The sequence below is a fragment of the Vitis riparia genome, chromosome 16 (genome assembly GCF_004353265.1).
Source record: "Vitis riparia cultivar Riparia Gloire de Montpellier isolate 1030 chromosome 16, EGFV_Vit.rip_1.0, whole genome shotgun sequence".
In the NCBI taxonomy this organism is placed as follows: domain Eukaryota; kingdom Viridiplantae; phylum Streptophyta; class Magnoliopsida; order Vitales; family Vitaceae; genus Vitis; species Vitis riparia.
The window spans coordinates 12590300-12605063 of NC_048446.1; the positions used below are offsets into that span (position 1 = coordinate 12590300).

Sequence of the window (14764 nt, forward strand, 5' to 3'; positions counted from 1 at the left end):
GGTCCTATCAAGGACTTGGGACCTTCAATCACGCCAAAATCTTCTGACCAAGAAGGGAACACAGATCTTATCAATATCTCATTCTCAGAAAATGGAATTCCGGTCAAATTGGGATTTCCACATGTTCTTGAAAATATTGCTCAAAAGTAGCCGTTATTTTTTAACATTAATTTGAAATTGCATTTAAAATTATAGATTGAAAATTCGGTTTCTAAATATGTATCACCGCCACAATTTTAACGTGCATTTATACTTTGTCCTATTTAAAATAATTTTCATCTTTGTCCCATTAAAAAAAATTAAATAGGATGAGGGATAAAAGGAGCTAGTGTCATGCCCCACATTTAACTTTTTTTGTAAAAATTTTAAATTTTTTAAAATTAATTTTAATTTTTGTAATTACATTAAAATAAATATATTTTATAAATAATTATATTATTATATTTTTTTATAACTTCTTTTATAGAAAAATATTTTACTATTATCATTATTATTTATATATTAAAAATAAAAAAATTTAATTTAATTTAATTTTATATATAATCTTGCAGGATAGAACAAGACAATACCGAATCTATCCTAAACCCATCTTGGGTTTTTAAAAATATTCACCCATCCTAGGTTTTTAAAAATATCCATAACTCATTTCAAACCCATTTATTTATTTAAATTTTAAGCTGTAGGGGCAGAACATGATGGACACTCGAAAAAACCAGCTTCATTATCATCCCTGATTTCAAATGTGAATGAAATGGGAAAAAAAAACCCAAAGTTATCCATCAATTTTAATTATCCATAGAAAAATAGATGAAGGATGATTTCATTTCTAGTTCTGGAAACAAATTATGTGAACACCAAAAAGCTCAAAGAGACTTAACCATATATAACAAAAGATTCCATTCTCCACGCAAAATTCAACAATGAAAAAGGGCAGTTTACAAGATATGGTATGCAGTATTATTGAATTTCAGCTATGGAGGAGACTTGATGATGGGTCGAACCTCGGTCTTGAAGAGGAGGAAAGAGAGTTTGTCAATGGAGAAATACACAAATCCACCGGATGAGTGAGTCACAAATGACCCAAAACTCTTCCCAACTATGCAATGCCATGCTGGGCCATACAATGCATCAAATTCCTGCAACAAAGAAAGCATACCCACATGAATCCATATGCCTAGCCTAATCTCTCTTGCCTAATCATGGTCATTAATGGGACCAAATTATAGATATATAAATTAAACGTCAGTGTAAATTGAATATGAAAATATTACAAGATATATACCAGTATGGAAATTCTAATTAAAAATCTGGCAGGCTCACAATACTAGATATAAACTTGCGTGCAAGAATAAAGCAATTCGCAAGACAACTAGCGGTCAATCAAACAAGCGGTCCAGATTACAGCTAGGCTAATCGAACGGTGGAGGTTTCAATCAACGTACCTTCTTGAGACGCATAGCTAGGTGCGTGGGAGTAGGCACGTTATCGGAGTGGGCATCGAGGAGGGATCTAGCGTATCGGAACGCACGCTCTTGCATTGCAGCGGACATGTCGGCGGATCTCAACCGCACGTTCAAATCAACGGCCACAGCCTCGAGCTTCACCTCTGGAGGAGGAGGCTTCGCCGCTGGAGGCAGGGATAACGTGCGCCGGAGAGGGCGCTGCGCCCTGACAGGGACTTCGTTCTTCACCGGTCTCCGTCTTCTTCCTCCGAAGCCCTCTGACTCTGGTCTCTCCATGAAAGGGACAGAAAAACAAAAGCTGAAGAAATGGAGAGAAGAGTAAGAGAAGAAAAAACTGAAGAAAAAAAAAAATGTATAGAGAGAGAGAGAGAGCAGAAATGTTTGAAATGGTGAGGTTTGAGTCTTTGACCGGCTTGTGTTGCGTGAGTGAAAATTTATAATTTAGAAAGCGACCTTTTGGGGGAAAATAATCAGGTACGGCTGCATATGGGCCATCTCACCTACCTTTATGGATGGGGAGTTTCTGACCGTTGGATCTTATGCAGACACTACTCCTAAATGGTCGGTTTTATTAAATCACGTGAATTATGGGTATTGCACAATTTGCACGATATTGAGTTATTGCAAAACGAAAAACATATGCATGCAGAATGAACATAATCAATATAAATGACCACTGAAAGGCTCTTTAGTAGGTGTCCACTTTTATTAATATTAATACTAAAAGGCTCTAAAAAAATAAATAAATAAATAAAATAAAGCTATTAATGTTGTTCGTAGCTTTCTTCAAATAAGTGACACCAGAATGTTTTCTTTATAATGGTCGCTTCCAACGTCTTGAAAACAAAGTTCCAATTTGGTCAAGGGCTTTTTCAAGTGACTGAACCTGGGAACTTGTGTCAATTTGAATGGCTAGGACTCTAAAATACCTTTTAGTGGAGTCCAGTCACAATATTTCAATAAATTAGAAGGCTAAAAGCCGGTGCGGCCTTTTTTATTAATTCACTAAAATTTTAAAGATTGATATACACATCGAATCAAAGTCCAATGTAGTCTTTGTGGAGAACGCAACCAAAAAGAAAAAGGGCGTATACTATGCATGCCATTTCCAACAAGCCCCTAACAAGAAGGTATCTAAATTGATAAATGTAAACTTCTAGGTATCAAGAAGAGCTGGGGTTTTAGGTCTCTGAAGCACTCATCAATCCAGCTCTGTACAAATGTCGTCCAAAACTCCTACAAACATGAGCAACACAACACAGAATCCCCATAAATATTATTGTGTTTTATGTGTTTGAGTGGTCCTACAGAGCCTGCATTTCCAAATGGGTGTGCTCAGTGCCCTTGGCAGAGGATGGTGCAGCATCCTGCTGGTTGTTTTCTTCGGAATTCATCTCTTGAACCGGGGGAGGGTTGACAATGGTCATTGGCATGACGAGGTCTTCTGAGAGGCGTCCCTTCATCTCCCTGTGCTCCTGGCATAACGCACACCAGTGCATGCAGCAGTGGACCATGCAGGGGTCGCATGGGGAATTCTGTAAATGCAGCAAAAGGTGTATGTCATTAAACAGCCGAGAACAAATGAAGAAATTGGTATCTGTTCTTCAAAACCCAGAATCCAAACCATTTAACGGCACAAAATACAAAAGGCCAAATGCAGATTGCAATCTGTAGCCCCTCATTCTGATTCTTCAAGAATGAATCCTTTAACAGGTTCCCATATGTTTCAGTACATTCAATAATGTTCATCAATTTGATTCTATCAAATAAGATGCTGCAAGTTTTGGTTTTGGACACATAACAGGGTAATATCTTCCAAGATAAGATATGGCATTCCTGTCATTCTGACTGCATTCAAGATGGTGTAGCAAAATTTTTGCTGTTCCACACACAGGAAAATGTTAATACTTTTCAGCTGTTCTCATGACATCCTCTGTAAACACTGGAGTTTCCTAAAATGAGCAATTGCCATTTGTCCTCTTACCTTTTGAGAATGGGTTATTCCACAAATTAGTTCTACCACATCTGTGATGGATGGAAACAGTGATCATGCAACTGTTAGGCCTTGATGGTTTTCATTACAAAACTAACAGGATTAGGGATCATGGATGGTTCTAAAACATGCATCATGAAAAAGAACATAATCATAGAATCAAAATTCAAGACCAGATGCTTTCAGGAGATTGTAGGTACTCCAATAGCAGAAATACCATCGAACATTTTCAGCTAAGAGCCACCCTTAAGCATGACTCTTAATTTTCCCCAGTCTCAATATGTAATTCACTAAAGACTATGGTTGGTTTAACAATGGAGAGGCCAGAATTGCCCAAATTCAAAACAATGCAAAGAGCTTTGACTGCACAAAGAGACAAGGGTTGGTTTCAAGAAAAATCCTTTTCCTTTTGAGTAAGCAAAGTTGGAGATTCAGTGCATGACATGTTTTATAGAAATAAAAATATTTCATGATTTTGTTCTTCAGTGAAAAGAATCAATCAGCATGTCTTTCTGTAGATACTGCATGTGGTTAAATGTAAGAAGTCATATGATTGTCTGATAAGTGCCTTTCAAGTGAAAAATTATTATATTTCAGGGACCTTGTGACACAGGGAAATCAGGATCACCTGGAGATGATATTTCTTCTGTAGTGATTGCCGAACTAGACCAGTGTATATGCCACACATCCACCAAGCAAACAACAGACCCTCACAGATGAGAAATGATGTCCTTGGATCGATACCATGGAAGACCCCCGTCCCTATTGCAAGTGCAATGCCACCTTCAATACAAATGGCATGGCAAATGCAAGGCGTGGTCCAGGGAGTGTCTTCTCTCAAGCTCTCAATATTACGTCCAAAAAGAACACATGGACAAAACAGTCCAGTCCAACCTGGAAGAAGAGGAGGATTTTAATATTCATATTTACTATAGAAGAATGAAAAATTGGAATTAGAATTTACAATAGGGTAAGGAAAACAATATGTCAAGACAAGTCGTCTATAGAAGTTACAGCAACAAAAATAGTAATTTGCAGTGTCTTGTCCCAAACATCTGGAATTGGCAACATATATCCAGCTAGAGAATCCAGCCTGTCCAAATCCATGTGTAATTCAGTTGATTATCTCTTGGATCATATTAACGTTCAAGTTTTAACAATAGTTAAAGTTGCACATTTCAAATCTTGTATTGATAATGGACATCACCTGCTTTCTTAATTTTCCAACATACTTTGCCCTTCCTCCCCCTTCTAGAGCAATACCCTCACTAATATTTCTCAATCATGGTTCAGTGTATCAGTTTTAGCCTTCTTTCAAATACATATTATCCAACTCAAGACCTAAGACATGACTTGTTTCAGAGTAAAAAAGACAATAAAGATAAACAATAAACAATGCCACAAAAAAAATCTAAAAGTTCAAGAAATGACCACCATGCAACATCCATAATAATGATACAGATCCACCCCAATTTTGTATAGATCTGCATGAGGTCCTGATCTGTGACAACAAGCTCTTAAATTCCTTGAACATTACCTCCTAACTAAATATTTCCAACTTCAATTCAAACATAGAATGTTAGAAACACTTACAGAACTTTAAGTCCTAAGCTGAGCCTAAGTAGTGAAGAAGAAAAGATTTAACACATTGCCTCTCTACCCCCTCAAGGGGTTCAAAAATTGCCCATAGAAAAAACTCTATTTGACCATGGATCAAAGGAAAGCTTTGACTTTTTGCAGTTTGTATAGCATGGCCTCTCCAGAGTAAAAAATTTGACCATGGACCAAATTCTATATTAGTGCCAAATTTTCCCAATGAGGTACATAAAGACTGAAAACTGGCTGGATGACATGGCATCAATACAAGAGCAAGATTTAATTTTTTATCTAATAATCTGGTCCTTTTGTTGATGAAGGCTGATGCTAAAACCACATTCATGAACCACAGTCAAACAAACCAAAACCATCCTCAGCAGAGTCTACTGAGGATTTGGAATCTGTGTGTGTGTGGTAAAAAAGAGAACAATGCAAGAGTATGAAGTCATGCAAGGGTGAAATGCTAATTCTCAACTACAAACAAGCACAAGACAAGCAACAAGCTATGTCATCACAAGCCAAAAGAAAGTTCTGGCCAATTACAAAGAAATAGTTTGAAAAAATATCATTCCATATAAGCTATGATTTCCTACTGATTAAAAAGAGATTGCATTTGAACCTAAGTAAAAAAATTATACTAAAGATTTATGACAAAATAAAAATACTAGATGTATGCATTTCAACTATACACAATAAAGATCTATACTATGACAGAACCATCAGGCACATGAAAGAGCTTAGGTTTCAACTAGATTTAACTTGTGGCTTTCAACCAGAAACATAAGGCACGCAAATATCCAAATAATTTTTATCAAGTCAATTTTCAAAGTGCAGACAAAGGAACTGACTAAAACACGTTGACTAGTACCTTTGATAGCATACAGCAGACTGTTCATAGATCATCAATATTATGATGATATTTTTTGTGCCCACTACTGGCAGAAATAATGATACAAAATATCTGGACAAAAACTGTCTAACAGGAAAGGATTCTAAAATATACTATGTTAACATTACCCTCAATAAAATGACAAACAATTGGAAACAGGAACAACTCATTTTGCAGGAGTTATGAAACTGACAAACCATAAGCCAAAATCATATATAAGAATAATAAACAATATGGGAAGCAGTGGGTTGTTTGGTGAAATATTCATTAATCATGCAGGATATTAACATTATAACAGAAACAAAACAGAACATTACCAGTTAAACTTTCTAGATGTTCCTGGAGTACTCTAGTCACTTTTATGTAATCAATAAGTTAAAAGATGGTGGGAGATTGCGCAACTATTATAAAGCATGCCACCTCCACCATCTGGCCTTTGGTGGATCATTAATTTACAGAGGGTGCTTGATCTCATTGCTTCCAGAATAGAAGTGGATGCTATGTGGGATTCAGCAGCCAACAAGGAGGATGATTTAGAATTGTGGGCAAATACCCTAGAAGAATTTGGAGGGAATTTTGAAACCTTCAAGATTGGTATGTTGAAGTTTCTTCTTGTCCTATTTTTCTCTTGTTTCCCCTTGTATATGAGTGCTTCGTGAAACTAGTGTTCTTTCTTCGCACTTATTCTTCCTTACTCTAATATATATGTTTACTATAAAAAGTACTAAGTTACTTTTATACAAATATTTCTAGAAGAACAAAATGGTGATTATCATAGGTGCCAGAAAAATTACAAGATGGATTCCAAATTACTATTCCAGATGTCAACTCACAAACCCAAAAGTGATCTGTTAACTTACAACTTTCTGTATCTTCAGCACAGCCGAAAATCCCAGTTGTCCAAGGTTCATTTGCTGGAGGTTCATAGCTTTCTGGTAGAGGTTGTCCACATTCATTGCATTTATGAACATTTAACTGCACATTGACCAATAGAATGATTAGTACACCTACAAATATCTTCACATAATCTTTATTTGGTGCCTCCAGACAGAGGTTATACATGCTGATCAAGACATCAGACTGGCTACAGAAAGTGGAAAAAATGGTATAAAATAGTGAGAGCACATCCACTATTTCTAACTAGATCAGTAAAATATTCAAGATATCAGTGATACTGTTAAGAACCATCCACCGAATCTTGTCCATGGTTAGAAATCAACTACTGGCATTTAAACCTGAACCTAATTTACCAAATATGTCATATGCAAGTACAATGACACTCATCAAAAGAATAACACTACTCTGCTCTTGATGTGCCTCTGACACAAATCCAAATTTCCAAAATCAGAGCAAAATTGATAGGACAAATCTGAATTGCCACATCAAGATTTCAGAAAATTAAAAATCTGGTATACAAGGGTTAGTTGAGTTGAAATCAGTTGATATTTAAAAAATAGGAAGGAAACTAATATATAGCAATAAGCAGGAAAAAAATTAAGATTGGGGATGTTGATATTCAAAGATTATTTGGGAGATAATAACATTTTATTACAAACAAAATGTATTAGAAGAAATTTAGAAGTTTGACTTGATTCAATTTTCCTTCTAAGAATCTTGTAAGCAGTTTTTGTCTGACATGCATCAAGATGTAACCTATGGTGAGAGTCTAGGCCATGAACTTGATTTTACTTATAGTTTGCTACTGAATTGGAGCTACACTACATTGCATTAAAGGACTGATCATAGTCATAGTCAATATAGCCTAACGATAAAGTTAGTTCTTTCAAATGATAGGGTTAGCGCAACTTGAATTGGAACAAAATGAAAAAGTGAAGTAGATATACACCCAAAATAATTATAATGAATTTTCAAGTCAAAAACTCAGTCTGCTGCATGATCAGAGACAGCAAGAAGCGATAGATCGACTGACATAAAAATCTACAGTGACTAGTAATATTTTCTGTTCCCATTTTATTAGATAAGAAAACCATTCTCATTTCTGCTACTAAAGAGGCCTTTAAAGATTTAGGAAAGTTCTAGGTGTTACAATTGTTAGTTTGCTCTACAGCAGGTTTTTTCCTTCTTTCTTCTTTTCTTAGTTCTTTGTTTTTTTTTTCCCCACATTCTTCAGTTGGATTGCCATCAATTACAGTTATTCTCCATACATTGGGTTTTACACATACAATTTTGTCAACAAAGAAGATGTTTTTTTGCATGGGTTTTGTATCTTTTGTAATATTTTTCAATCTCATGACGAATCCAAAATTAGAAAGAAAAATTGGGAAGAGTAACTAATCACTATTTGTATCTTGATAATTAACATGCAAATCTTTCTTTCCTTTTTTCTTTTAGGCAAATAAACAGATGCAGTAAAAAGGCACCTAGCAAAAAAATAGGGGGCACACCCATGTACACACAAAGCATACATGAAGCACACAAAATAATAACACAGGCTAGGCTACCCAATCCTCATACTATTTACAAGATCCAGAAAGGAGAACAATGAAAGCCCAAAATCCCTTCTACCCACAAAAATAAAGACTTTAGGACCATATCTGTCAGCTCCATGCAAGATTGCTCCACACCTTCAAAAGATCTATTATTCTCTTTCCAAGTGAACCAAAAAATACATAATGGAATCATCCCCCACATCTAATGAAATTATACATCAATACTTAGAATCCTATAGCACCTTTTGTGACGAACTTTGAACCTTACTGCAAGTACTAAATTAATTCACTTACTCATTATATTTTTTCAGTTGGGGACTCTTATTCTTCCCCAAATTTCATTTCATGATTTTTATTTTGTAGCACCATAAGTACAGAGGCATACTAGACTTATACCTACAATTCAATCCAATGGAAATGGCTCAATAACTAAATAGAACTACAAAGTTATTCTCATGTTAGTGTTATTTACAACTAGGTGTCATGGTTATCAGAGTTAAACCACTTATTCAGTTCAACTCTCCTAAGGGTCAACTAACAAAGAGAACCCAACTCCCCTCTCTCGCCCCAACCAAACCAAAAGCCGCGCCCCCCCCCCCCCCCCCCCCAACAAAAAAAAAAAGGGGTAAAAGCATTGTGGCCTCGAAGAACTACATAAGTCAAAGTCAAATCACCACATTACGACCACCATCACAAAATATGGTATATGTTTCAGGCATATGCAAGAATTGTCCTAAATTTAGCCAGTTTTATTAGCAATTCAGATGTTTCTTTCAAATTTAACCTTAAATTTTGAGTTGATTACACTTCCTTGTGAAATTCAGGATTACTATTACACATAAGTTTACGTGAGACGTAAAATCAATCCTATAATGAGGTTCCTACCCTCGAAGGAGCATCAATTTCAAGGTTTCTATAATTCAATCAACACAAACTTAAATTTCAAAGTTCAATTTTCCTTCATTTTTGTCATTTTTTCCTAGCAACCAAACGAACAGAATCATAAATATCTCAATGGAGATGCATTAATAGCTAAGAGTTTCGTCAAGATCAATAAATCTCAACATAGAGAAAGAGAGACCTGAGGAACATCTATCGGCTGATTGAGCTCCCCAGGCTTAATCTCCTCCACAGGCCCTTGATCTTTAGTCAACTTCACATATCGCGAATGCACAGCCCCCTCCGCCATCTGATCCGACTCTGTCAAAAGAACAGATCCATTAACCTACTATTTGGTTGCTCAGAAAATGAAAGAAAAAAAAAAAAAAAAACACCACCGTAAGACCAAATTCAAAGTTTTCTCTCATTTTCTCACAATCAAAAACTTCAAAATAAAAACGCACCGAAAAATCTGCGAAATCTTCGCCAATTTCGGAGACACGGACTCTAAAGTTGGGGAGATTTCTCCTGTGTGCAATCGTCAACTCTTCGTAGCTCTCCCGTTGCTTCCTCGTACTTGACGCGGGTTATAGCATCACAAATGAAACGACACCGTTTTATTGGCATTTCTTGCTTTTCCAATACTTTATATAAAGTTTGACTTTAGTCTTAAGTTTGTTGGGTGTCAAAGACGAAAATCATTTTGAATGGCTTTAGTCTAAAATTCATTAAAATAATATTAGAATTCATCCCATCCGATAAGATATCTCTATCTCAGATATTACTGAAAATAATATTTTTAATATTATTTTTCACTAAAATAATATTTTAAATCATGTTTAATTTGACATAGCCAATTTTTTAGTATTTTATAAAAATAAGGGTATTTGGCAAAAAAATATTTTAAAATTTTTTTTGGATAAATTGTTTTTAAAAATAATTTTTCTAGATTTTGTAAAAATATGGTAGATTCAGTTTATATAAGAATAATTAAATTTAATTCATCTTATTGAAAATAAAAATAATTTAATAATTATAAATAAATTTTAAAGTTAATCATTTTTTAGTGAAATATGAATTGTAATATTATAATGAAATCATAAATTATATGTTTTTATAAAAACATATACTATTTTGTATATCTTATAAAAATATAGATATTAATATATTCACAAAAAAATAATTCATTTTTTTTTGTTACAAATAAATAATAATTATTATTAATAATATTTTATTTAAAATGAATTTGAAAAAAAAAATTGAACATTTTTTACTTACAACTCTTCTATGTTTTTTCTTGAAGAGTAACCTCATAAATGTCTTTGATTATTTTAAATATTTACATATAAGTTTTAGAATGAATAATTATTTTTTTAAGAAAAGAATGAGGGTATTTTAGTTAAAATATGGCCAAAAAATTATGGAAAGTTAGATTTCCAAAATTGGGTTTTCAATAACCCTTTTAATCAAATAACTCTTTTAAAAATTATTCTTTATTTTTAAAAAATCGAAAACAAATAATGACGGCAAAACAACACTATGAATTTTTAAAAATACTTTTTACTTTTAAAAATAGAAAAATATTTTTAAATCACACCACCAAACAAACTTTTTAAATTTTTTATTTTCTTTTTTCTTTTTATTAGATTTCACTTGTTTCTTCATGTTATTAAGTTGTTAAAAATCAAAGACTAAAGATTTATATGGAGTACCAACAAGATGGTTGTTACAACTATTTTGGAGCATCACATAAGCTTGCATAAGTAAACAAATCAATTCAAGATTAGATCAATGTAAGGCTTGCACAATCAGTAAGAGACTGTTACAATTTCTCTTCGAGTTTTCCTTCATCTTGTGTTTAACTTTAAGTTATCCCTGACATTTTTCTCCTTTTGTAGCAAATTTTAATAGACTAAAAGCCCATTTGGTATTGATTTTAGAAAGTGTTTTTAAACATTTTAATACTTTAAAATTGATATCATTTAAGTGTTAAAAATGTTATAAACATTTTCTAAAATCACTATCAAACACACTTTAAATTTTTCGTCTAACTTGGAACATGCATCCTCCCATGCCCCTGAAAGGTTAGGTGGATGTTGTGTACGATATTCAGACTACTCTTATCCTCTCCTAAGCATGGTTAAAGCCTTGATGAGTGATAAGTTGCTTTTGTGAAGTTTTTATTGAGGCATCTTACCAAACTTTAGACATGATATGTGAATGAAGAATGATTGAGATAAGTCAACCAAGGTCATGGATGTATTGCATTACCTTGCTTCATGTACTTTAAATCCTGACTCGAGTTATAAAGAACAAAATTAGATTGTTAATTAAAGCCAAGTCCAACTCAAAGGGAGACCTATTTAACTTATGTCCTTCTAAGCATGTGATGTAAAATATTTTTAGTCTACAAAGAGATTATATTATGTTAGCATTATTAAATTCATCATCAAAGTAAATTGGGTTGAGGAATCAATTTTATTTACTTTTTACTTTTGGCTTTTAGAAAGTAAATTTGATAAATATATATATATTTTTAATATGTAATAATTAAGGGTCCATGTAGTTCCCAAAATTTGTCCCAATTTTGTTTTTACATTAATTTTAAGCCCAATTTTAAATCCCGATTATATGTGTTTTTTGGTCCACTCACCCTTTAATTTTTAATTTTTTTTATTTTATAAATTGTTTTATTTTTATTTGTTATTATTATTATTATTATGTTATATTATATTTTTATATTTTATTTATTTTTTTCATTTTCTCTCTCCTCTCTCTTCTCTTCCTTCACCTACCCTCCAACTACCCTCACCCACCCCCCATACCCCTCACATCACCACATTCCCCCACTCTCTTCTTTCTTCTTTTTTTCTCGATGGCACTTTCTATTTTCACCTCCCCCCATTTTTCTTTGTTTTTGGGCTGCTGACCCATTTTTTTGGGGGGGCATCATTCTTCTTCACATTCTCTTCCCTCACCGACACCATACCCACGACTCCCATTCTTTCCATTCATCATCGTCATTCATCACCGTCATCATTCCTTTCACCGTCGGCCACTAATCTGACCACATTCCACCCCGATGTCCTTCCCTCTCTTTCTCTCTCTCGTTTCCCCTTTCTTCATTCATTTGGTCATTACGGCCTCCACCTACTAGATCTTGCTGTCGGAGATGTAAGCATTGTCGACCTCCACCTTCCGATGCTTCGATTATCACCGCCACCGCTTCTATCGTGTATTGTTGCATTCCGTCTCCACTCATAGGGTTTCCAATGTGAGGTTTTATTTATTCATTTATTCATTTATTCCCTCTTTGATTTCTACAATAATTATTTTCAATATTGGGTTTGGATTTTGGGCTTTGATTATGTGTTTTGGGTCTCCTTTTGGTTGGATTGTTGACTTGAATGGGTTATTTTGAGATGTTATGTGTAGATATCAGTTCGAGATGGTTTTTGGGCTTGATCGAATTGGTTTGGATCCCATGCTGTTGGGCTGCAGTGATTGCTTGGGTTTCTGGGTTAGCTCTTTTGGCCCACGTGTTTGTTACTTGGCTCTTGGTTCATAAGCTCAAGGTTGCTTTTGTTGGGATTGCAATTACTTTTGGTTTCTCTTGGGATGGTTGTTTCATTTTGAGCATCAAAGGTATTTGGATTGGAATGCTAAGTGGAATTTTTGTTCAAACTTTACTATTGGCAATCATGACAGTCATATGTGATTGGAAAAACAATGCACATGCAATAACCATGCCATTTTTTATTCATTTTAAAAAAAAAAACTTTTAATGCTAAAAGCTTCATTTCTTTATTTATTTTGTTTATTTTTATTTTTTAAAATTCTCAAATAACTATTTAAAATCTCCTAAAATTCCAAAGTTCTTTATCTACTCATTTATCTATACCTTTTTTTTTAAAAAAAATATATATATATCATTTTTGAAATAATCTTGTAAAATCTGATTTTAAAGTTGGATTACAAAACTCTAATTCTTAAATTCAATTTTCCAAAACTCCAATTTTTTAAATTTAATTCTTCAAAATTCGATTCTCAAAAAATTTTTCTAAAATTCTAATTTTAAGTTTAATTTCCCAAGATTCAAAATTTTAAATTTAATTTTCCAAAAATTCCACAATTCCGAATTTAATTTTTAAAATACCACTTTCAAATAAATTTTCGAAACTCCAATTCCTTTTAAATCAAATTTTCAAAAATTCAATTCTCAAATAATTCTTCAAAATTCCCTTTTCTTAAATTTAATTTTTGAGTTTTCATTTTCAAATAATTTTTCGAAATTCCAATCCTCAAATTTAGTTTTTTTTTAAAAACTCCCATTTTTAAATAGTTCTTCAAAATTCCAATTTCCAAATTCAATTTCCAATTTTCACATTTATTTATTTAATCATTATTATTTTTGTTATTATTATTATTCTATTTATTTATTTATTTATTTTTAAAGTTCCATCTTTAAATAATTTTTTCAAAATTCCAAATTCAATTTTCAATTTCCAAAATTTCAATTTTCACATTTATTTTATTTAATCATTATTATTTTCGTTATTATTATTATTCTATTCTATTTATTTATTTATTTAAATTCCATCTTTAAATAATTCTTCAAAATTCCGATTTCTAAATTTAATTTCCAATTTCAAAAATTCCAATTTTCCCGTTTATTTATTTAATCATTATTATTTTCGTTATTATCATTATTCTATTATTTTTAAAAAATTCCATCTTTAAATAATTTTCAAAATTCTAATTTCTTTCAAAATTTAATTTCCAACATTCTAATTCTTAAATTTAATTTTCAAAATTTCAATTATCAAATAATTTTCAAAAATTCCAATTATCAAATAATTTTCAAAATTCCAATTTCTTTCAAATTTAATTTCCTAAATAATGTAATTTGTGATATTAATTCATGCAAAATAAATTGGGCTTTGGTGGGGGCCCTACATATGAGTTTTCTCTTTTGATTGCCAATTGTTATGCTTAATGAATATTGCTCGATTTTTGTCTTGCTCTTTGATATGCATGTGACAATTTTATACTTGAACTAACCTCATTTCCATGATAACACATTATTACTTGTTGCTAAGGTACGTTCTTAATCTTACTTCATTTATTTATTCGTTATCATGTTCGATTCATTTTATTATTTGATTATTTCATTGGTATTCATTAATTTCCTTATCAATTGTCACATCTGCCTCACCTTATTTAATAGAGACCTGTTTTTAGGGACTTAAAGGGGTGCTTTCGGTCTTTTACCGTACTTTCCCAATAAGTAATCTGACCCCGGATTCGACTCGGTTTTTCATAAACTTGTTTTTCCATCAAGAGTCACACTTAGGGTTTTTTCCTTTTTATTTTGTTTTTCCTTTAAAAAATAAAACAAAAATAAGTGGTGACTCCAAATCTTTTTCTAAAAATCAAATTTTCACCAAATAAATAAAAAAGTGAGTTGCGCCATCGAGCGGGAACACATCGTGCA

At 32.8% G+C, this 14764-nt stretch overlaps 2 protein-coding genes across 2 annotated transcripts; both read right to left on the reverse strand.

The window, feature by feature from the left end:
* Positions 1–873: 873 nt before the first annotated feature.
* On the reverse strand, positions 874–2347 carry LOC117933848 (dynein light chain-like). The gene is made up of 2 exons (XM_034855407.1): positions 1443–2347; positions 874–1136 (listed from the first exon to the last, which is right to left on the reverse strand). The coding sequence occupies exons 1-2, from the start codon at positions 1737–1739 to the stop codon at positions 972–974; spliced, it is 462 nt and encodes a 153-aa protein (XP_034711298.1). The 5' UTR covers positions 1740–2347; the 3' UTR covers positions 874–971.
* Positions 2348–2526: 179 nt separating this feature from the next.
* Positions 2527–9845, reverse strand: LOC117933847 (cell number regulator 6-like). Its single transcript, XM_034855406.1, has 5 exons — positions 9735–9845; positions 9473–9591; positions 6802–6916; positions 4085–4350; positions 2527–2998 (listed from the first exon to the last, which is right to left on the reverse strand). The coding sequence occupies exons 2-5, from the start codon at positions 9578–9580 to the stop codon at positions 2768–2770; spliced, it is 720 nt and encodes a 239-aa protein (XP_034711297.1). The 5' UTR covers positions 9581–9591; positions 9735–9845; the 3' UTR covers positions 2527–2767.
* Positions 9846–14764: the final 4919 nt, after the last annotated feature.

What these genes read in the sequence shown, in the direction of transcription:
- LOC117933847 (XM_034855406.1), bottom strand. Translation starts at nt 9,580, where the DNA reads ATGGCGGAGGGGGCTGTGCATTCGCGATATGTGAAGTTGACTAAAGAT. An exon ending in TGCTGAAGATACAGAAAGTT is followed by an intron (nt 4,351 to 6,801) that starts GTAAGTTAACAG and finishes CTCTTCTTCCAG; the next exon opens with GTTGGACTGGACTGTTTTGT. An exon ending in AGAAGAAATATCATCTCCAG is followed by an intron (nt 2,999 to 4,084) that starts GTGATCCTGATT and finishes CTGCATTTACAG; the next exon opens with AATTCCCCATGCGACCCCTG.
- LOC117933848 (XM_034855407.1), bottom strand. Translation starts at nt 1,739, where the DNA reads ATGGAGAGACCAGAGTCAGAGGGCTTCGGAGGAAGAAGACGGAGACCG. An exon ending in TAGCTATGCGTCTCAAGAAG is followed by an intron (nt 1,137 to 1,442) that starts GTACGTTGATTG and finishes TCTTTGTTGCAG; the next exon opens with GAATTTGATGCATTGTATGG.